Source organism: Drosophila arizonae, chromosome 5 (genome assembly GCF_054131065.1).
Source record: "Drosophila arizonae isolate 15081-1271.41 chromosome 5, UAZ_ARI_1.0, whole genome shotgun sequence".
In the NCBI taxonomy this organism is placed as follows: domain Eukaryota; kingdom Metazoa; phylum Arthropoda; class Insecta; order Diptera; family Drosophilidae; genus Drosophila; species Drosophila arizonae.
The window spans coordinates 16,498,575-16,521,928 of record NC_142925.1 but is presented as its reverse complement, the minus strand read 5'-3'; the positions used below and the strand labels follow the sequence as shown (position 1 = coordinate 16,521,928).

The 23,354-nt window shown below is 37.0% G+C and overlaps 3 protein-coding genes and 1 long non-coding RNA gene across 4 annotated transcripts; 2 read left to right on the top strand and 2 right to left on the bottom strand.

The window, feature by feature from the left end:
- Positions 1 to 6,354: 6,354 nt before the first annotated feature.
- On the bottom strand, positions 6,355 to 7,716 carry LOC108617609 (uncharacterized). Its single transcript, XM_018013447.2, has 3 exons — positions 6,987 to 7,716; positions 6,775 to 6,919; positions 6,355 to 6,711 (listed from the first exon to the last, which is right to left on the bottom strand). Exons 1-3 carry the CDS (start codon positions 7,075 to 7,077, stop codon positions 6,462 to 6,464), a joined length of 486 nt encoding a protein of 161 aa, XP_017868936.1. The 5' UTR covers positions 7,078 to 7,716; the 3' UTR covers positions 6,355 to 6,461.
- A 196-nt stretch (positions 7,717 to 7,912) lies between these two features.
- LOC108617607 (uncharacterized) lies at positions 7,913 to 9,167 on the bottom strand. Its single transcript, XM_018013446.2, has 2 exons — positions 8,922 to 9,167; positions 7,913 to 8,861 (listed from the first exon to the last, which is right to left on the bottom strand). Exons 1-2 carry the CDS (start codon positions 9,165 to 9,167, stop codon positions 8,007 to 8,009), a joined length of 1,101 nt encoding a protein of 366 aa, XP_017868935.1. The 3' UTR covers positions 7,913 to 8,006.
- A 300-nt stretch (positions 9,168 to 9,467) lies between these two features.
- LOC108617610 (uncharacterized) lies at positions 9,468 to 9,957 on the top strand. Its single transcript, XM_018013448.2, has 2 exons — positions 9,468 to 9,694; positions 9,779 to 9,957. Exons 1-2 carry the CDS (start codon positions 9,468 to 9,470, stop codon positions 9,921 to 9,923), a joined length of 372 nt encoding a protein of 123 aa, XP_017868937.1. The 3' UTR covers positions 9,924 to 9,957.
- Positions 9,958 to 13,299: 3,342 nt separating this feature from the next.
- On the top strand, positions 13,300 to 23,079 carry LOC149268576 (uncharacterized). The gene is made up of 3 exons (XR_016270686.1): positions 13,300 to 14,357; positions 21,427 to 21,751; positions 21,846 to 23,079. It is a non-coding gene; the product is annotated as an uncharacterized LOC149268576 (long non-coding RNA).
- The last annotated feature ends 275 nt before the right edge of the window (positions 23,080 to 23,354 follow it).

Here is a 23,354-nt window from a genome sequence, read left to right as displayed (position 1 = left end):
CAAATAGGCAATTGCAGGTAAATATTTGGATATTTTTTATATTATTTTCTAATCATATTTTATTGAATTATTTTTTTAGCACGATTTTGTTTATGTGGTGACATATTGGCATATGAATGCCAATACCCAAACACCAATCAACTTTCTGTTTTTTGTTTCTTTCTTTTTTTGTATTTTACGGGTGTGTTTCCGACGCCAACGGCGAAATTCTACTTTGGACCGGAGACCACGAGCGCGATGGCCACGGGGCGAGAGGATGGAGAGCATATGACGCGGCTAAAAAAAGCAACGCCTACCAGCGTGTATAACAATTTGAAATGGTGCACAGTTGGTGTACTACACACACACTCTCACAGTAACGCGTGTGTGTGTGCATGAACATTGGCACTGTTATTGTTGATGTATTTATAATTAAATCGACGACGTTGGCGCCAGTCAGTTGGTTACGCCAAGCACACACACACACATACGCGCGCGCAGTTTAATTGTTTTAAATATATATTTATGCATATATATGTAGAGTAAGCGTCGATTGACTATTTGTGTAATGGATAAACGTTAATTGAATATTTACACTTTGCTTCTTTTTTTTTTTTTTTTGACACCGGAAATACACACTCGCACACATATTTCAGATAGACGCACACACGTGTGCGCATTAGGCGCGCAGCGGCTGGCAGTGGCGCTAACCGTCTTGATCAAGCACCAAATAAGAATTGAGAAACGCGATAAAAAACTGAGAAACAGTCGGGCGGAAATTCAAAATCTTTTTGAAATGAGCTAACAGCGAGGTTGGCACAGCTGAATGTTAATGTTAACATACACAAGTGTTCGACATCCAACCGTTTGCAACCCAACATCGAACCAGCTGAACAAACTCATTTGTTTGGCAAGAATGTTATTGCCCCAGCTGTTATTCAGCTGGAACTTGATGTTATAATTTAAAAGGAAACAGAGCAGCAGAATAAATACTATTTTAATTACTTGTTATACATAAGTAGGAAACTGAAATAGCAGAGAAATATAATGTTAACTCACAATGGCACTGTTCTGAGAGCAGCCAACAAGTTGCGTCGACCCAGGCGCAACATCGAACCTGTGCCTGGCGTGTTTGACAACGCTTATGTTAACTGGCGCCTGGCGTTGAATTTTAAGATGCCGAAAAGTTCAATTTAATGATTAACAAAATATAACATTTCTTTTGTTTTTGGTGCATACTGTATGTATGTTCTTAGAAAATATTTTATCTTTTTATATATGTATATTACTTGAAAAATCATATACTGGACTTCTTAAAATGGAATATGTATATTCCAAGAAATATGTCTTGATTTTGGCGGGATTTTTTCTTTTCTCTGGAAAATACTTAAATTTAAATATTTAAGTTTAACTGAAATCTATTACTGTCTAGACCTAGGGATTACCTGCCTTATCACGGGGCTCGTCATATGAAAGTTAGCTTAATTATCAGACCATGATTTGACAATTATTTCCATCAATGTGCTGGCAGCCTTTCGATTTGCGTAGAATTTATAATAATTAACATTATTATAAATGTGCTTAAATGCTTTTAATTATTTAGTTTTTTTGGTGACACTTAACTGTGACAGCCGAATGGCGCTAAAGCTGCAATCGAGCACGTGTCAAGGGTCAAAGTCCGAATTATATATTTATATAATTTGCGTCAATTTCCGATTTTTTTTCTACTTTTAATTTTAAGAAATGTGTGAAACACGCTTGGCCACCGTGTAAAGGTGTGAAAATCCTGAACACACACACGCACACACACATTCTCGTACACAGAAACTGAAAATGCGATTCAATTTAAAGTGGGATGCATTTAACTGTATTTGTTTGGGGATTTGATTTCGTTTGCAAGCACTCTTCGATTAATTCAATTTACGCACTTGATGTCAGTTGATGATTTTCGTATGAGTTTTTAGTATTTACTTTTATTTTATTTTATATTTGAATTGCCTTTTCCTGCTGAGTCGCCTGTTTTAGTATTTTATTACAATTTATTTGAAACTATTTCTCTTGATTGTCGGATTTACCCACCCGGGTGGCAACATATAATTGAAGTTTATTTTATTTTATATATACCAGTGTATATATATTTCTTTTATTTGATTTTTTACGCCTCGAGAGACGACCGAGCAGACGTCCAACAGGGCACGCGGCACACGATCAACTGTAACGGTAAAAACGAAACAAGTTTGATATAAAGTATAAAAGTTAAGTTCCAAATATAACAACAGACTTGTCGTCTATGTTAAGCTTAACATTAACATGTTGCAGAGTCAAGCGTGAGCAGTTGCTGTTATTCAATTATTCGCGGAATCGTGCTCTCTTGGTTCTACGAACGCGAGCAAGAGAGAGCACCTATTCCTTCTCCCTCTGTCCGCCTCTCACTATATACGCTGTGCGTTTTATTTGTTGTCGCATTTCTATTAGTTTGACATTTGTTTTTTGTTGATGTTGTTGCCCTAAACTACAGCCATCTCGTTTCGTCGCATACACTGCGGCCGGCCTGGGGCGTGCTGTAGTCATCCTGCTCACAGCACACATGTTGCGACCGCATGGTTTCTGCTTTACGTTCGATCGTTCCTCTTGCTGTGCGTCGACTCGAGCATGTTAGAGCTTGTACATGCATGCGGAACAGCACTGCGTGGCTGGCTCTGTAAATGTTTGGAAACAAGAAATACACGCTGCATAATTTTAAATGTAAGCATTATTCTAAGCCGGTCTTCGGTGCTGAGCGAGGTGCTGTTATCATGGACTAACTAGTAACTCTTCCCATCCAACCAATTTTCGACATGTTCACTCAATTAATGAGAGCAGTACCCTACCCTGCCCAATCAACCAATCCATCCATCTATCCATCCATACTCACACACGCCGCTAACTAATTCAGGTTTGATTTGGAGCGTTGTTTGGTGGGAAATGCGCAGACAGCGAGCAGCGGTCGCAAATTGTCTTCCTCACCTAACTGGACAATATTTAAAGACCCTAATTGATATAGTTTTGGACAGCTTGAGAAATGATTTGTGCTACATACATACATACACACAAGCCACCAGACACATGTTTGTCCAAGCAATACGTAATGTATGCATACCCACACATACACACATTTTTGGGCATATGTGTGAGCATGCATTTGTATTAGGTTTGCCAAATATCTCATTCGGCATATTTTTTGCTTTAAGCATAAGCGCAAATACATGCATGATATGTGTATATATCTATGTGTGTGTGAGTATGTGTGTATGAAGAAGAGTGGTAGGCTCTCACACTGTCATCGTCAACCGAAACTCACAAATTGTTGGGTTTGAGCAGCAGCGTGTTGTTGCTTTAGCCGCTGCCGTTGCCGTTGCTGCCGCTGCCTTTTAGTTTCATGAGCAGGAGATCATTGTCAGGTCCGGTTCTCAATGTTCTTTTAATTTTTTTTTCGTCTTTTTCGTCTTATAGCACATACACACACTTCACACACTGCGTACCTACTATGCGTAAAAGTCTCCTGTAGTTTTTTAATTTCCATTTTTTTTTTCGCTTGCCTCATTTCGTGGCCCCTTCCCAACGAAAGCCCTTTGCCCATTCCAGCCGGACCTGCTTCTGCGTCTGTGCGTCTCATCTCATTCAATGCCTTGCCTCACTCACTCTCCCTCTCTCTCGCCTTTCTCTCCGTCTCGTTCTTTTGTGCATTGCTCATGAGAATTCACCCTGTGGCAACTAATTAAAAACGGAGCATTTCCAAGGAGGGATGCGCGAGAAGCTCTAAAATGTTCACGAAATATCATTTCTGATCCTTACGAGCAACAATTTATTCTTCATTTCAGCTTTTCCATTTGAATTGGTTCTGATCAAAGAAAATATAAGCCTTAAAAACAAGAATAGAAAACAAAAATAAAAAGCCTTAAAAAATCAAATAATATAAAAATAAATAACATATATTTATATCAAGTCAATTAATATTTTAAAATTAAACATTAAAACCCAATACAATTAATCAATAAATATAACTAATTAGAACTACATAATATAGGAATTTTGTATATCGGTAAGCAAGATATAATTCCCATAGGCGTAGCTAGATTCATTGGTACATAAGATTCGCTGTGGATAGAGTAAAATAATTATATGATTTATATATGGGAGGGCCTGACTAGTAGACACCCTGAACACACACACACACATGCATACGCATAAGATTAAGCAGTGCATTGTGGGCATTAACTATGATACGATGAATTACGACTGCTATACAAAAACTTTTCATTCATGATAAATATGATTTATATTTTCTATTATACTCTGAGCCCATTCTAAATGGAAAGGGAATGTGTTGTTCAAATTGTAGATAACAGGCAGAAGGAGAGAGGTGTGGCAGATACCACAAAATGTATAGTATATTCTGAAATACTAATCTAGCCCAGTCTGTCTATTCTGTATTAGATGAAGATCTTGTCTTGGTGTTTGTTTATCAAAGTCTGTCACAGATATCTTTTAGTTGGGCATGTTCGATTATAGCAAGGTTTCTTATTTTGTGTCTTTGTCAAAAATTGAAGTTCTATGTTTATAAGCTGAAAACAAATTTTATATTAATTACATATCAGAATTAGTTGATATAACAGCCTAGTTTCTGCAGAATAACTATACGGAGGTACGTTGCAGTAATATTTTGTAAGAATCTCCCTAACAGGTGCAAAAACACCTCTTTACACAAGTGGACGGTGTTGGCGTCTAAATTGCATATAAAAGGCATTCCTATGACTGCTACTAATTCAGTTAGAGTTGGGCAAGTGAGAGTACATCATGAAGCTGAGCCTGAACGTGTTGATCCTGTTGAGCCTGGCATTGTACGCCAATGCATTGGTCTATTACACCAAAATGGACAAGGGAGGTAAGAGAGTATAGGGCTACCAATTCAAGCAAGGCGTCAATAAAAGTTAACGTGTCTTAGCCAACGGATGCAAGCCCAAGCCCGCAGCAGGCAAACTAGATAAGCCAAGTACAAGAGACGACACAGCAACGCCAGACCCAGGTGCGGCAGGAGGAGGAGGAGGAGGAGGAGGAGGAGGAGGAGGAGGAGAAATAAAAGTGGGTGAATTTGCAAAAGATGAAAATACGTGCGGAGTGAATGTGTGCCAGAATACCGAGGGTGACGCTATAGTACTTTAGTAAGTTTCTCTCAAATTAGCTCTTCAAATCCCATCCAAATCGAATCCTCAAATCCAAATCTTACACCAAACAGCTGCCAGAAACCGGCCCCGTTCGAAATGTGTAATACCGATGGAGTCTCCACAAAAGCACCGTTTCCGGAGTGCTGCTGGAAGTGCGTGGCTTATACTAATTGCGAAGAAACAGGCGGTACTACTGGTAATGGTGAAACTACTGCTGCCCCTGGTGATGCTGCTACTGATGCTCCTGCATTGAGGACCATGCCGAAAAAGGGGACAAAAAATCGGAAAGCAATTGATTTCAAAAAATATTAAAATTGAAAGGAAAACGGAGACACAATTACTTTGTTTTCACGTTTTAGTAAAACAATTTTAATAATATTCAATTAAAAACTTACAATTCGTTCAAATTTATGCAATGAACTCCGAAAATTATAGATAAAACAAAAATATGTTGTATATTAGCTTCGTAGAATATATATTTGATATGTTCAAAACAATTAATTTATCAAATTATTGATCTTGAGCTTAAAGCTTTTGAATTTGATTTGTATTATACCTAACTATTGTAATAGGGTCTAAATTATGATTTATCTATATAGTTTTGGATCTATATTATGATAGATATATTTGACTTCATTTTTAATGCTCTACATAATATTGGATCTGTATTTTGATTGATCTATGTATTATAAGTTTATTGTTATTATTTATAATTTATCTATTTTATTTTTTATCTATATAATGCATCGCTAATATGATTGATTTATATTACTTTACTATTATTATTGATCTTTATGATTTATCTATTCACCGATTGATGTATATTATGATTGTTTTATGTTTTAATAAATAGTTATGTAGTCTGAAGTTTCGATTTTAGACTGCATAATACTTAATACCAAGTCTAAGAGCAGCAATTGTCTATCTTGAGCTGATGCAGACTTTTACTTCAAGCTTTTCAAGTCAGTCGCTTGTAATGTAAGTAATTATATCCACGCCCCATACAATATTGAAACATTACAATTATTGGTGTCACGACACATCACAAAACTAATATACTTATTTTACATTGTAATGGAATATATGTATATCTATGAAATTCCATCAGTTTTCTATCATCAATTTTAGTAGCTAAAAAAAAAAAAAAAGAAAACAAAACCAAATTGTCGTATACATTTTAATTAAATTTGTTTTATTAAGATAGTAAAAACTTTACATGATCGAAAAATGGCTAACTATATATTAACCCTATTTATAATGATTGATCTGCTCATACTCTCAATTTTTGTGTTTGAAGAGATTCGTTTTCTTTTTGTTCCTTTTCGCTGGATTTTCATCGGCGACGAGTTTTCGGATTTTTCTTCCTTGTCGTTCTTCGGGTGATAATTCGACTTTCTCTGGTGGTGCGGCCGCTTGCGGGCCATCACAGCTCACATAGCCTACACACTTCCAGCAGCACTCTGGGAACGGTGTATCTGTTGCCACACCGTCCGTGCTGCACATTTCGAAGGGCACCGGCTTCTGGCAGCTTTTCGTGTACGATGGCAATTGAAAAGTGAGCTTAAGAGCTTCTGCTTTGATATCGACTTACTAATGAATCAATGCATCGCCATGTATGTTCTGGCACACATAGATGCCGCAGGTGTTTTTATCTTTCAACACTCCACCCACTTTCAGTTCGATAATTTTGTCATCTGGCTTGGCATCTGGCTCCGGTTTGGTTTTGCATCCGTTGGCTAAAACACGTGTTTATTTCATTGAGAGCTTGCTTCATTTTGCTTCGATCCCGTATATTATCCTTACTTCCCTTGTCCATTTTCTGGTAGTGCACTAACGCTGTGGCGCACCACACGAAGCTCAAGAGGCTCAGCACGTTCAGGCTCAGGCAGTTCATGATCTCGTTTGGCACATGCAACAAATGTAACTGTATTTTCGTGGCCAGCTGCACGGGCTTTTATATGCATTCTCGCCGCACCAATGGGCGACAGGTGTTTTGGCACCTGGCGAGAAAACTGATACAATTGATTGATGTAAAGTGTCTAAGGAAACTAATCTATTATTTGTGTTTATTCGCATTCAATACGCGTTCGCTTCTAAGCAATTCATTTGAGAGGTTTTCAATTTGAGTCGAGCTAAGTTTTCATAATTAGCCTTGAAAAAATACTCAAAGTTGTTAAAGAATATAGAGCTAATTTCTAATATATGTAAGACTTACTTCGAGACTATGGGACGAGTCTTATTACTTGGAGATAAATCGTTAGACTTGAACTTTTAAGTTTTAAGTTTTATGCATGTGTATGTATACTTAGGAATTATAGATCTGAAGCTACGGAGAATATTACTCGATTTATCCTTAAAGAAGGTCTAAAGTGCTATATCTTCAATTTTATTTTTAGCGCTCAGGAGCTCTAGGCTTAAAAGGGAAGAAGGTGTAAAGTACTATCTTGAGAGAAGGTGTAAAGTACTATCTTGCCATATCCTGAGTGCTCTAGGTCTAAAGGAGATTATAGAAAAGATCTAAACAAATTTGGTTGCTTTTGGTCTAGTACTATAAATAATATTACATCCTAGTTCTAAAGCCAAATATATATCCGATGTTTCCAGTCATATTCTTAGTGCATGGCAAAAGATATCTGAATGACTTAACTGGATGACAAAGCCTCATTGTATATGTGCAGCCCAGATAGAAAGATTAACTCCATATCGATGCCGCATAGTAATGTTGACAATTAGAACGTGAAACCATATATAATTTCCTACAGTTAAATACATGAAATACAGCATATACAAATATATATAGGTATATAAAAATAAGAGAATTGGCTAATGTGTATCGAGTGGCTGGTGGCTGAAAGTCCGTTGATTTCGCCGCTTTCGGTAGCTGCTGGCCGCCTTCTGCTTGGCCTCGACGGCAGCGCAGGCCGCCCGATAGGCCGCCTGCTTGGTCTTCTCGTAGTCATCGCGTGCGCTGTCCAGCTGCTTTTGGAGCGTGGCCAGGCGGTTTTTGGCCGCCTCGAGCAGCTGCACCTTGGTGGTCATTTCCTGCTGGGAGCCGAGCGCAACTGTTTGTATGTTGGCCAGGTTGTCTTTGACCGTCTTGTGGAGGGCGGTGAGTGCCTCGAATTGACTAGTGGCCGCACGAGCTGCCTCTATGGCGGCATTCATGTTGGTCTCCGTGTTCTGCAGCGAGGCGGACTCCTCCTCCACCACGGCGTGGGCCTCCTGCATCTCCAGCTCCAGCTGCTGCACAACCATTTGCTTGCCGGTGAGCGCCGCCTCGGCGGCCTTGGCCGATTGGAAGGCCTTCTCGGCCAGCTCCTGCTTAATGTGCTGGGCGGCCATTTGGCCGGCCGCATGTTGCGCCTCGTTGGCCGCCTTTGCATCCTGCGCCGCCTTCACGGCTATGCTCGAGCTCTTCTGCTTGGGATCGCCGGGCAAGAAGATTTTCTTGACATCGCAGCCCTTGGTGATGTCCTCGTTGCAATTGCCACCCACTCCCTTGCCACCAGAACTCCCAGATCCGCCTCCGGCTCCACCTCCCGGTCCACCGCCTCCACTACTATCCGAGCCATCGACGGACGGATATAGCGAGGGACCTTCGGCCTCAATTGCACCAGCGATAGCCGCAAAGTCCGAGTAGAGATTGGGCGGCCAGGCCATACGCTTGCGCTGCTGCCGCTGTGGATGCAGTGTGGACCAATTGGCTGGACTGGACGCCACTCGCAAGAAAGCACTTACCTTAACGACTCGATAGCCACGGCTGTTCATCCTGGGGCACAGCACAGACATTGCGAGCAGTAGCCAAAGGCATGCGCTTTGTACTCGCATGGAGACAGATATTACAAGTCCAACTGGACGAGGTACTTTGCTCAGATGCCAGCCAGTTGCCTGGCGTGCTTTGATTTTGATCTCAATGAAATCGCTGTGTCCAACTGTTCCCGCAGCATCAATGAAACCGATCCCCAACCAGCAAACCTCATTCATAATTCCAGTCTAGGGATGTGCAGCTGTAGCTGGAATACATTTGTCTCTGAATTCGATTGACAACTTCGTCTGTGTTGTTGTTGTTTTTCTCCAGAGGTTTCTATTATTATTATTTATTGAAAAATAAACTGAGCAATCGATCGGAGCTCTGAGAAAGGCGAGTGTAAGCGAATTTTGTTTATGAATTTGTACACAAAAAACGGATCCATGTCGCCTGCACGTAATCGCATTGGCTATAAAAGCCGCCTAGTCGATGGTATTGGCCACAGTTGGAGGCGGTGCAGCTAACGGTTTCTCGCCATGAAATACGTTGGCGGCATTTGGCTAGTTTGGCTCGGATTGATAATGTGTGGCAACGCCTTGGTGCACATGGTGCCCGCGGAGAAGGGCGGTGAGGCTGGCAGGAAGTTGAAGAAGGGTTGCCAAACTCCGATGGGTCACCTCAATGCGGGCGAGGAGATAAACGATGACAAGACGTGCGGTATATTTGTCTGCCAGGATGACGACGGCAATGGCCTCTATCAATTGTAAGTCTGGCATGGTTGCTGTTATCGCTTTCCTTTACATACATTCCCCCTCTCTCTCTCTCTCTCTTCCCCTCTTTTTTGCAGCTGTCAATCACCTGTGAACTTTGCCAATTGCGAGTTCGATCTGGTCAATACAAAAGGCCGATTTCCCGACTGCTGCTGGGAGTGTGTTACGGGCATCCCATGTCCCGAGTCCAAGCCATCGACACCAAAGACTTTTTACCTGTAAATACAGAACTCATTTGGCTGTCGCGATTCGAAAATATTGACTCTATATATTTCCAATCAGAATCCGGCGTATCTTTAGGCAGTTTCTAATCAAGTGTAGAATAGATCGTAATGTTGACTTTTTCGTACTATACGCCTATACGTGTCTGTGTGTGTGTGTGCAGCACCTCAACATTCCATTTGCGTCTCATTTGCTGTCTGGTCTCCGTCTGTCTGTCGCTCTGTCTGAGTGCGCGCGTATCTTTGTATCTCATAGATACACACAGCGCATTCTAAAGTGTCTACAAGTGATGAGCACGGCATTTAGTTGCAATTTTCAGTTTCACTTGGCGACGACGCAACGTCGACGCCGCCGCCGCCGCTTGAGAAGAAGCAAAAAGAATGAAAACAAAGTAAAAGACTGGCATAGACGAAATAAAAATAAAAATAAATAAAATGCAAACGGGCAAAAACAAAAGCGTCCAAATAGACATGAATTGCTATAAAAATGTGAGCTATGCTAAATGCAAATGCTAAAGGCGAGCAAAAAAAAAAAAAAAAAAAAAAATCTTAAAAAAAAAGAAAAATCTATGGCTGCCCGACAAACTGACACAAAGTAGAAATGGGCAAATATATATAAATATATATATCGAGGCAGAACAGAAAAATCCAATAAGTTTATAGTAAATAGCTCTAAGTTTAAATTTGTTATCCAAATACTAAAATACAGACAAAATATAATCTAATCTTAAGTTTGCATATATATTTGTAGAAAACTGAATAAAAAAAATGTATGTTAGCTAATATACCACAATATAATATTTTTGTTATGAAGTAAAACCTATTAGACTGTAAAATTATTGTAAACATAATCAAAAATACATTTTAAAAAAATAATAAAAAAATAAATATATAAAATAATTTAATTAATTTTAACTTAATTAACACATATTTTTTATTATTTCATAATAATTTAAGTACTTTAAAATGTATTGTAGATCATATTTTTCTTATATGTATGTTTCTACAATATTTTATTTTATTTTATTTTTTTCCAAAATGTCTGTTAGGACTAAAAGTAATTTTAAATATTTTTAAAAATAATTTATAAAAACTTTAAAAATTCAACATGAACATGATTGTAAATAAATTTGTTGGCAGTATTTATTTATGCAAGAAATAGATTTTGAGTAACTTTATCGTTATAATATAATTAAGTGGTAATACCTCAGTCATTTAGACCAATCGAAATCGGGCAGCTCGTTTCGAATCTAAGGCCAAAGTGGTCAAAGCTACTTTAAAATATTCAGCTTTATTATTTTACATAATATTCCAATTTCAAATTAACATTAATAATTATAATGTGTTGCCGAAATTCATGCTGATATGTACATACATACATATATAAATATGTATTTATGTACATACAAAGTCTCTAATAGACTTTCGTCTGTCTATTAGCTATATTTAATCTTTAGTTGGGCTTTGGTGCTTGGGTTAATAGTTCAGAATGCGATTCGATTATTCGGGCGATTTGAAAAGCTGAAGCGAGACATGCGCTGACAGCATGAACAAAGTCTGAACAGCAAAAGTCGAGGTCAAAGGTTAAGCGGCGCATTGATAAGGCACACGGGGCAATTACAAGCTCGCAGTCGTAACTTAGCCATTGCATGTCAAACTGTGTCAGATGGCATATTAAAATCAAAATCTTAAAAAAAAAACTGTTCTAGTTGTTGCTGCGGCGTTGCATTAAATAATCAGCTTGATAACCCCGCGTGGTTGCCGCTGTGGTTGCGCACTGTGGTTTCGTATGGCAATGGGTACTGCTGGAACCACCGAAGCGAACTAAAAAACCCAATTGAAGCTGACGCTAAAAAAACTGAAAACTGATAATCTGTCAAACATACATACACACTTATGTATGTATGTATATGTGTGTGTGTGTATGTGACATATGGGGAGGCAGTCACAAATATTTATTTTTAATGCCCTATTAAAATAGAACTCACCAAATGCGATTGCGTCCATCGATGAATAAACAAATACAAAATTAAGTTTGCTTATCACCTATGCATGTATGCATGTATGTGTGTGCACACACACACACGCACGCACACTCATTGATAAGGCAACAGTGACAGCTTATGCATGTGTCAGAGTTCAAAACTGGAGCACTTAAACGTCGAGCATTACGTATATCAAATGGAATACTTAGACAGTTCTAGACGAGCGCTTAACGCATTTTAAGCATCAGTCGCTGCTTATCAGCAGGTCAGAGTCAGCTCAGAGCCGAGAGCTCAGCTCGATGTGGAGCAACGCTGTCCAATGACAACCAACGGCTGCACACAGCACATTCCTAAGAATGTGATTATGCTCATAATCAAGGAATATTATTAAGAAAGAAATGAAATGAAAATAAAATTATTTGGAATATACTAAAGTAATTTTATAGCAGCTCAGCTGATATTGCCTCACATGTAAGAGTCATAAAAATGTACAATAAAAGTATTTCAATATAAATTTGAGCTCAGCTGCAAAATGAAAATGTATTTCATAATCTTGAACAATAAATATTAAGATTCTAGATTTAAGTGATTTAATTTATTTCAATATTTGTATAAAATTTAGTATTATTTTGTATAATTTTTTATAAAGTATTTATAATACTATTTATATATATTTTTTATTTATTACAATAAAATTATTTAGACAAAATATAATTCATAATATTATTCTTGAATATTTTACTATATTGCATTACATTTATTTTTACTAATATTAATTGTAATATATGTAGTATTCAAAATTATTTTACTACTTATATTGTACTTCATTTACTGTTTATAATTTTCTTTTATTATATTGTATTATATTTTAGATATTACTAAAATCTTAAATTTGAATAAATCTTTATTATAACACATATATTGAAACACTACTAACCTGTCGTCTGCTTGGCATGTCTAGCTGCTGTCGTCTCTATTCATGATAGTATACAAGTTCACTCTGTAAAAAAAAAAAAAAAAAAAAAAAAAAACATATAATAAAATATTCAGTGAAAAAAAGTTCTATATTTTCATTATTAAAATGCTTTATAATATATGTATATCTGTAAATATGTTCTACGCCCATATATTTTCTTTATAATCTTGTATTTATTCTCTATACTATATTCATAAATATTATTTTAAAATTATGTTTTTTTCTGTCGCATGTTTATTGCTTAGAGAATTAGCATAAAAAAAATAAGAAATATAGTACATATATATGCGAGTTTTTAAATTAAATATATAAATATTAAAAATACGTAACTTAGTTTTATCTTTTTACATTTAAAAGGGAAATTAAGTTGCCAAAAATGTCAATTAAATGTCAGCAAAATTTTGATTTACCTAAATATCACTTGATATACTTCAGAAATATTATAAAATGTTGTTTCTGGATTTATATAGCATGCAGCAAGACTGGAGCTGCAACAGGTTGCTCACAGCCCGTTGGCAACCGGAAATCCAGTTATGTAGCTACAGCTTCAGTGATTCCAGAGCAGCAATAACAACAACAGCAGCAACAAAAAATTGGAGCCAAGTATTTGACGCCGCTGGGGCTATCAATGCAATTGAACTCTTGGTAACGGCAATCAACCAGGTAAAGAGAGAGAGAGAGAGAGAGAGAGAGAGAGAGAGAGAGAGAGAGAGAGAGAGAGAAAGAATATGCTTCTATATATATAAGTTTATTGATAGGTAAAAACATATTTATACACATATACTTATAGACGAACAAGTAAGACAACTTGCTGAACGTTTTGATACTGTTGGCGAGATCTGTTGAACTCATTTTAATTACAAGTAATCTTTATAAATAGAAAACATGACGAAGACACCCAAGCACGTCAAAGCAGCGACCGTGGAGGCACCGATTTATGCATGAATGCGATGGACAACGACCAAGGCATAGGCATAAATCAATGATGAGCAAGCCTCCATGCCGGGGTGCAGCATCCTCAAGAGGTGGCGGGGCGTGTGTGGAGCGAGCTCCTTCCAACTCGATGCAAACCAAACGTAGAAGCCAAATGCGAAATATGAACTGGCAATGGCCATAAATGAGTAATTGCTGACATTGCCGTTGCGATTGCCATTGCCTCGACTCTGCCTCTCTCTCTCTGCCATTCTGGTCTGGAGTCCGGTTCCATTTTTAGCGGAGACAACAACCCATAAATGTGCGTCCAGCGACAAAGCGCTAAACGCAAGCTGACCAGGCTAAGAAGCGCAGCTATACTCAGTGACCATGCAGGGGTTTGGCTTGGCTCGAGTTGGCTCCACTTGGCATTCAATTACAGGTACAGGTACAGCCCCCATGCCGATTGGAGTTCTGTTGAAAAATGCTCGGTGTCTCGGATACTTGGAGCATTGGCTTGGGCTTGGCTTTTTGGTCTTGAGCGCGAGCGCGCGGCTTCCAGGTAATGTCTCTCTAACGGTATGCCATGATACTTGTTTGTGTCTCTATATCTCCATCTTCTGCCTCAACTTGAACTGCAGCTCCAACACCCAACTCCCAACTCCAACTTTGTCTGCTTTTCTTCTTCTTCTTTATTTTTGTTTCCTATTTGAATCTGGCGTTGCGATGCGCGCGCCTCATGTTGACAAACTCACTTAACAAATCCACAACTACTTATATAACCCGAAGTACAACAAACAGTAATTTTTCTCGCTTCATTGGCATCGTCTGCCGTCAGCCGTCTGTCGTCCGTCGTCTGTCGTTTGCCGGGAAGAAGCCTGTAAAGCGAGCATAAGCATATCGGCGGTTTGTTTAGCCAACTTGTCTCAACCCGGACAGCAGCAAGAGTGTCTCTCTTTCTCTGAGTGAGAGGGGGCGAGGCAGACAGAGGCAACTTAAGACTGGCTGCTGCCAGTTAAGTAAATAGAAATTGAATTGTACAAAGGCCACAGACACTGCCACAACAGAGCAACAGCAGCAGCAGCGGCAGCAGCAGCTACTCGGCATTGTGGCTGGCCGTTGTTTGCCTTGCTCTACAGTTCTTTATAGCCTGGACATGGGCCTGGGTCTGGGTCTGGGGTTGGGACTGGGCGCGGCTGTTGCTATATAGACGGCACTTAATGATGCAAGTATACCAAAATGTGCAACAACAAAAATGTCATGAGCCTAAGTGAATTTCATATCAATAGAGACTCTCCAAACATGATGAAGGATTTCCGTTGTCTATTGATTTCGTTATTGAAATCTGATTTTTGATTAGGCTTTTAATTTTTTTTATTTTTTAATCAGTAAACTAAATGTGGAGTCGGCAAAGCAACAGCTGCGCATAAATGTGAAGATAAATTAAATCTTAGAATATGCTAAACACAAAAATCGACTGTAGATTAATGAAATAAAATTAATATATTCCATATAAAATCTAAGTAATATTTATAAAATAATACTTATAAATACTCATAAATTAGTAATATATTATATATAAATTATTTATTATTAAATATAATATAAATATATATGTATCTTATGAATCTTTTGTAAACAATAAATAATATTCCATTACAAATAGTAAATGAGATTTTATTTATTGATTTTCTAATGCAGAAAAATTATAAACTAAAAAGTTTCTAAATTACATATGTGACTATATTAAATATATAATAGCATAGAAATTATTAAAATAATTTTTTACTTAATTTTTTTACTTATTTTTTTTTTTAAATTTGTATTTTATATATGTTTCATGAATTCACAGAGATTTTCGTATAAATTACTTGATTGGCATGTCTTTAAATGCAATAATTATATAAGCAAATATATTTATAAATTTATGTTCAAATTTATTCGATATATTCCACATTTTGCTTAATTTGCTCTGCTGTTGCTGCTGCTTGTGGCTAAATGAAAGACAGAAAATTATTTGCAAGCTGCGTCACTTATGCTCGACGCGACAATAATATTTTGTATGGTAGAAACTTCACACTTAATGTAATTTGCAACAAAAAGGAAACAAAAAGAAGCAAATTGAAAAAACCTCCAAAGTAGTTGCACATGTTGCCGGAGACGGCCCAAATTTACTTGTGGCAGAGCAGCAGCAGAGAAGCATCAGACGGCGACGGCGACGGCAGCGACTAGTCAATGCTTTAAGGAATATGGCAGCAAATAATTAAAACATATTTAAAAATAGTTTGCCATATGGATGACGACGACGACGACGCGGCCCGGCTGGGTAATGGTTGATGGTTGATGGGTTGCTGTTGCTGTTGCTGTTGCCATTGCTGTTGTTGCTCTTGTTGTTGCTGTTGCTGGTCAGCCCCCAAGAACAACAAAAGCCAACAAATTTTTGTCTGGCCAAAATGCGACGGCGACTTCACCAGACACACTAAATGCATAAACAGATGCACACAGATACAGAACGATATATAGATACAGATAGAAATTGCAGCCAGTCTCTTCTGGCCGTCTGGCGGCTGACTTCTAACAGGCATCCATCTAAGCTATCTATCTGTAACAGCACTTCATTACAACTTGTCCTCTCGTGCCTCTGTCGGCTGCCAAGTTCAAAATTATATGCTTTGCACTTTACTTTATTCATGTCAAACGAAAACGAAAAAAAACCAAAAAATATAGAAACCACAATTTCATATTCGACAAAAAAAAAAAAAAAAAAAACTATTTGGATTTTCTTTAGTATTTTTTTACTCTCTGTTTTTGTAGCCAAAAATACACGGTATGTGGCTGAAAAACTGCGCCAGCCAGGCGCTAATGTTGTTGCTTTGCTTTTTTATACACATGCATGACAGTGTAATGAGTATATTGGTTGTATGCAATGCCCGCATTGCTGTCCGTCTGCTAGTATGAACTTTAATCAGAGACCGTAACGATTATAGCTTTAATAGCAACAAATTAAAGGATTAGAATTATTTTTATAAAAATAAAAAAAAAAAATATTACAGAATAATTTTTATATAAAAATCAAATCATAACTCTTAATTTCAATTTTTTTATTAAAAAAGAAATAAAAAAAAAAGAGTTATAATAAAAAAATTAGATATAAGAGTTATGGCTTAACTTACTATAAAGATTGAAAATAAAAATCGAATTGAAATATCTCTTGAACTAAAAAATAATATATATTTTATAATAAAAAAATTAAAAACAAGAGTTACATGGCTTAACTTATTATAAAAATTGAAAATAAAAATCGAATTGAAATATCTCTTGAACTAAAAAATAATATATATTTACATGATAGTGATCAGAAAGTACTCGGGAATTGGGAACAATACGCAACGACTTTAGTCTTCATGAATATTTAGTGCATTCCCTTAGAAATATTCTCTTTTTTGAATGACCGTTGGGCCATGAATGAGTATTCCGCAGTCGTAAACGCCCGACTGCAATGTTCACGCTTGTTCATAGTTTTTTCGTCTAATTTTTTCTTGCTTAGTAAAAGTGCCTAAAAAGTATTTGCATCTGTAGCTGTGTCTGTTGCTTGGTGCGAATTTATTTTCGTCATTTTTATTTAGTTTTGTGTGTTTGGCTCATTTTTATTATTTTGTATTTTATTTTATATTATTTTATGTTATTCTTGTTGTTGTCTATATTTACGTGGCTGAGCGCGTGCGAGTATTTTACAAATGAAAATTGTAATATTTTCGACAGCAAACAAATTTGAAATGTCTCTGAAACGTTTGTTGTATCATTTTTATTTTCTTTTGTTTGCATTTTATTTGACTTTGCTTTACTTGATTTTCTTCTAGTCGTTGTTGGTGTTGCTGTTGTTGAATTGCAACAGACGTTGAAAATTGCAACTTTGTATAGAAGCCATAAATTTAAAAGAACCTGCTATGGTTTGCTCATAAGACGGAGCCAAATTGCCTACAGATAAGTTGGCTTGACTTTTACATATCTGTTTAGATAATATTTAATATGTATGATAGTATATATATTTTATTTATTTACTTAATTTTTCAATTATTAAACTCGAATGGAATTTCGATGCGGTTCAAAGAAAACAAACTCGTTTGGCTCGAAGCATTGCCATTTCTTTGTTAATTGAATCAAATAGAATTTCTCGAGTCGCTCCTTAAATGCTATCAATCAGCTGTTACGCTCATAGAGAGTGCCTGCTCTGCATAATTCATAAGGCTCGAGATCTTATCGGGATCTCAACGAGATCTCATCTTGGCTTCTTGGCGCCAATTTCGCTGAGAGATCTCGCAAGCTGATTACAAATCGAACGCCGTGTAATTGTTGTGGCAAATGAATTGCTTGGCGCGCACTATTACAAATCGCTGTGATTAGCAATTAAAATTGCAAAACAAAGCCGCACCGGCCTCTGCAATTTATGTGACACGCTCGCTTGGCTCCTGAGGCCAGGTAGAAATCTCTTAATTACTCGCCAGAGAGAGAGAGAGGGAGAGAGAGACAGAACGTGTACGGGTACGGGCACGAGCACCGCCATCGGCAGAGGCAAACAGGTGCGCACTTATTAACTCATTATAAATACATTTCAGTGCAGTTCGATTTGCTTTTAGTTAGCTGAAAAGCATTTCAATTGCCACGACATTCGCACATTTTCATATGTGCGTGCCAATGCAGCAGCCGGTCCACCTAGATTAGGGTGGCTCAAGCGCAGCAAAATCTAAATCAGCTGAACTACGTATATATATATATGTATATGTATGTAGTTGAATAAGAAGTTTCTATACAGAGTCAATTACTCAAATATGTGTGCCTGTCTAAATTCTAGTCAAACTGGAAAATAAATCAAATTCAATTTGAATATTACTCTTGAGCCGCCCTAATGCAAATATGCACAGCCCGCTCTCTTGCAGTGTAGCGCAGTGTTTGCAAATGCAAATTCAATTTGTTAAATGGTTTTTGTTGGCAAACCTCGCAACTTGTTTTGCATGAGTGTGCAATTAACGCTGTCCGTCGCATATTCATCCATCATAATTTTATTTAGTTAATTATTATTTCAGCGTACTCGTACTTACAACTTGTCTAACTGACTGACTGCGGGTCTGTGTGACTGTCTGAATGTCTGAGTGTGTGTTACGCTCGTGTAGAAGATGCCATTAAGATAAGCGTAAAGATTTCTCCAACACCAATGAATCTGTGGTAAACAGGATTATGCTGTCTCTCTCTGTATTTCTCTCTCTCTCTCTCTCTCTTCCTTTCTGACTTCTTAATCGTAGTGCATAACAATAGTAGACATACATACCAACAAATCTGTTGTAAATAGGATTATAATGTCTCTCTCTCTATTCCTAAATCTCTCTTCCTTTCTCTCTGTCTCTCTCTTTCTTTCTATCTCTATCTCAATATATAGAGTATAGCAATAGTAGAGATATCTTTAACATAAACGAATCTGTTTTAAACAGGATTATGCTGTCTCTCTCTCTTTCTCTCTGTCACTCTTTATTTCTTTCTCCCTCTCCCACTCTTAAACTTTTCTGCATATCTATAATAACAATAACTGAACTTTGTCTAGCATTGACAAATCTGTTTTAAACAGGATTAGACTGTCTTTCTCTATATCTCGCCCTCCCTTGCTGTTTCTTTTACTCAAATATTTATTTGTAAAACTGTGTAACATTTTTCAACTTAGATTTCGCGCTAACTGAGCTGCAACTTCCGCAACAATATATACACACATATAAATGTTTCTTATGCTTGCATAAAATAAATCAACATTCCTACGTTCGCAATCCAAATTTTCCCACCACATTCGCAGACAAGCAAAAAAATATAATCAAATAAAAGTATCGGGCACACCACAATGACCATCAAGCGACGGCAGTCGGTTATATGATCCATTTGTCAGACATATATAAATATATATATATAGAGAGAGAGAGATATGCTGATATACATATATACTTCTGGGTTGTAAGAAGCAAAAAAAAAAGTGCTGGGATCAGCTGGCTCTGCCTAGAATTACTGAATGAATGAGTGAGTGTTGTGTGCCCGAAGGCAACTTGATCTGATATTTTGTTGAGTTTAATTCCTTCACTTGAAAGTTGTCCATTGTGCACCAATTGAGTCATCGCCAGATTAGCAGCTCGCGAGTCCATGTCCACGTCCACGTCCACATCCCCATCCCCAACTACATCCACATCCAAGTCGAGCGCCAGAGTAAAGTCGCTCTTTCAACAGCTTTTCTGGCTTGGCGATAATAAATAACAAAAGCTGCGAGGCACGGCTATTGGATATGGCGCGGATCGGTCGCGACTCAAACGGATATACAATATGAGCGCACAGGGCCAGCGATTCTCTTTATTTTACTGTTGTTGTAGTAGTTGTTGTTGTTGTTCATATTCATGCTTCCCATACTGCTACATGTATGTATGTGTATGTGTACATAAGTGCCAATGATATCTGGTGGCGAACCAGAACTTGAACTTGCAATCCACAAACGACAAAACGCATTTATCAGCGATTTATTTATGAAACAACAAAGACAACAAAATAATGTAAGTAAATATCTAACTCGAGTTTATGGAATTCGAAATGAGTATATTGGTGGAGTTTGAATGAATATGGGCGATTGCATAGAGAAGGTTTGAAGTGAACTGATCAAACTTAAAATTAGTTGAGACAAAGGGAACTGAAGGGCTTAACGTGGAGAGAGATAAAGATATAGAGAGAGTAAGATAGAGAGATAGATGGGAAGAGAGAGAGAGTGACAGAGAGGTAGAGATTGAATGAGATATGTTAATCTACAACTGCTTGGGGGCGTGACAAGTTAAGTTAAACTGATCAAGTTCAAGTTTAGCTTAAAGAAACTTTGCTGAATCTATGTTCTATATCGATGCCCATGTTATCTCTAAATGGAGAATTTATACTATACTTTATACTTTATAAATACTATATAAAATAGGAACTGATCAGAGCCTCAACATCATTCCCTATATAAGTAACCCTATCATAACTAACCGATGCTCACGTTAATTCCAGCCTGAAGCTCGAGTGAATTTTATTGAAGTACAGCTTAAGAGACTAACCATAATTACCGAGTGCAAAAATAGGCATATATTTAACCTATTATAAATTAAATAATCCTGGTGCATAATATGCCTTTATAAGCTCTACTTATTGAGCGGTATTACATGCATCAAGTTAGTCAAACAAGTAAAGTTAAGCAATCAAAACTCATGAGTAGAGAAAAATGTACGTCTACTCCATGTGCATATAGAGATTCTTAATAATATAACGAAACACTCTTAAATAAACTATAAGTTGAGTACTCAGATCTAATTGCAGAGAAATAGAGAATAGTAAAATTGCCTGTAAGTATATTATTATACAGCATTATGTATAAAGAAACCGATATGTCAAATGTAAAGTTGAGAGCATGTTCAAGAGAATATTAGAAGAAAGTAGGTTCATTCAGTTTTGCCTTGGCCGTTCTTCTCTTTCATTTCCTGTCGAGCATTTGAGCTGTCAGTTTCGGATGGATTGGGGCAAATGCGAGGCGGCTTAATACCTTCAGTTTGACAACTTAAATAATGCGTCTTTTGTTCTAGTTGCCGTTGCCGCTGCCGATGCCGTCGTTGGCCAAGGAGGAGGACAGAAGTTGCCACCGAATATGATAAAGACGCTGACAGCACAAATGAGAGCCGAGTGGCTAGTGTGAGTGCAGAGTGCGGAGTGTTGAGCCACCTACAAAGTGCATACAAATACTCGAACAGGCGACAAACAAACAAACAAACAAATGAACAAATATTTGCCTCAACGGGAGGAGCAGGCCAAACTGAAGGCGATAAAATGGTATTTATGATAAATACATAATACAATGAGTACACAGAGTGAGGGAGAGAGTGGGAGAGTGGAATAGATAGATGTGTGTGAGTGAGTGTTTTCTTTTAAATAGGCCACAGACATATTGTCTACGGCATTTGACAGAGTCTCTGAGTATGTAATATATAATATACCATATATTTAGGCTGCAGAAGTGGAGAATAAACGTTCAAGTGTCAAACTGACAGCTCGGAAATTGATTACGGCCAGCGACAATAGTTGGCTATCCGTTGTGTAAATAGGACTGCAATGGCTTTAAAGTGACGTATTATATGGGCAATAATGTATGTATACTCGACTATATACATATATCTGGTATATGTATGTGTTCAGGTGATTGACGTCGCACACGTGGTAAACTGCATTCGAGTAATATAAACACTTTCAGCTGGTCATAGAGCATCAACAATGCGTGTTTCGTTTAACTGTTTGTTTATGTTTATAACAGAAAGAAACTAGATTGTGTTTCTGATATATTAACTTCGGCATATGGGATTACGAGCAACAGTAAATGTATATAATATTTAGTTTCTTTTTGTGTAAAGCAAGTACATAATTACTGATTGCTGATCAAAGGCTGACAAAGCAGATATTGCTAAGAATTTTTAAATTTTATAAAGTATGCGAAAAACTTAATTTATGGTTATTCAATAAAATTTAAATTTTACTATGACTGAAGAGAAAACAAAACAATTAAACAACAGTAAGAGAGAGGAGGAAAGGGAGAGAGAGAGAGACAGATAGATAGAGAATATGAAAGAGAGATGGAGAAATTGTATGAGAGAGAGACAGAAAGATAAATAGATGATAGAAAGTCTGAAGGAGAGAGGGACAGAGTGAAAGAGACCGAGAAACAAAGAGGAACAGCAGTACGAACTACATATATTGTATGAAATTACATTAGATAGCTTAAATAGTTCCTATTCACCTCAGCTCATTAGAACTCCTACTTATACCCCTGCTCTAACAATTAAAAAACTTTCCCAAACGGTGAACTTTGTATTGCAAATTTCGTTAACAAAATAGTAACAGAATATTTCCTACTTAGTTTATACGCTTTTCAAATTAAGATGTACAGTCAATTTATTTCCTATTTGTGGTCAGGTATTAGTAAATGTTGTCGGACTATAAATACTACAAATAAATATAGTTCTACCACAGTTTATGTACATAAACAAATTACATATTTGCTTACATTCAATTGAGATTGCATTTCATTCGGAATCATTTGTTGATTTATATCGAATCGACTCCGATATCATTTGTTTACTCTAAGCTCAACTGCGCTCGCAGCTCAAACGTTTTAAATGACAACACGGATACAAAGACCTAGCCCATTTTTTAATTAGCTATGCAGAGAGGATTTTGTAGAGAGCAATATAAATGTAGAATGACTTTAAATTTTATAAAATAACTCCTAATGAAGCAAGACATTAGAGAAAGTAGATAAAGATCTATTTGGGAAGATAGAGAAGAGTTGAAAATATAAAAAATATAATTTTTAATTTAATATAGATTTTTCTTTTTAGATTTTATAAGTGGCTGGGATAGTTTTAAGCTTTTATTCAAATTAAAAATATTTTTAAAATATAAAAACATTCTATTTTGAAATATTCAAAAAATATTTTATGCAATTAAAATATTATAGCTAAAA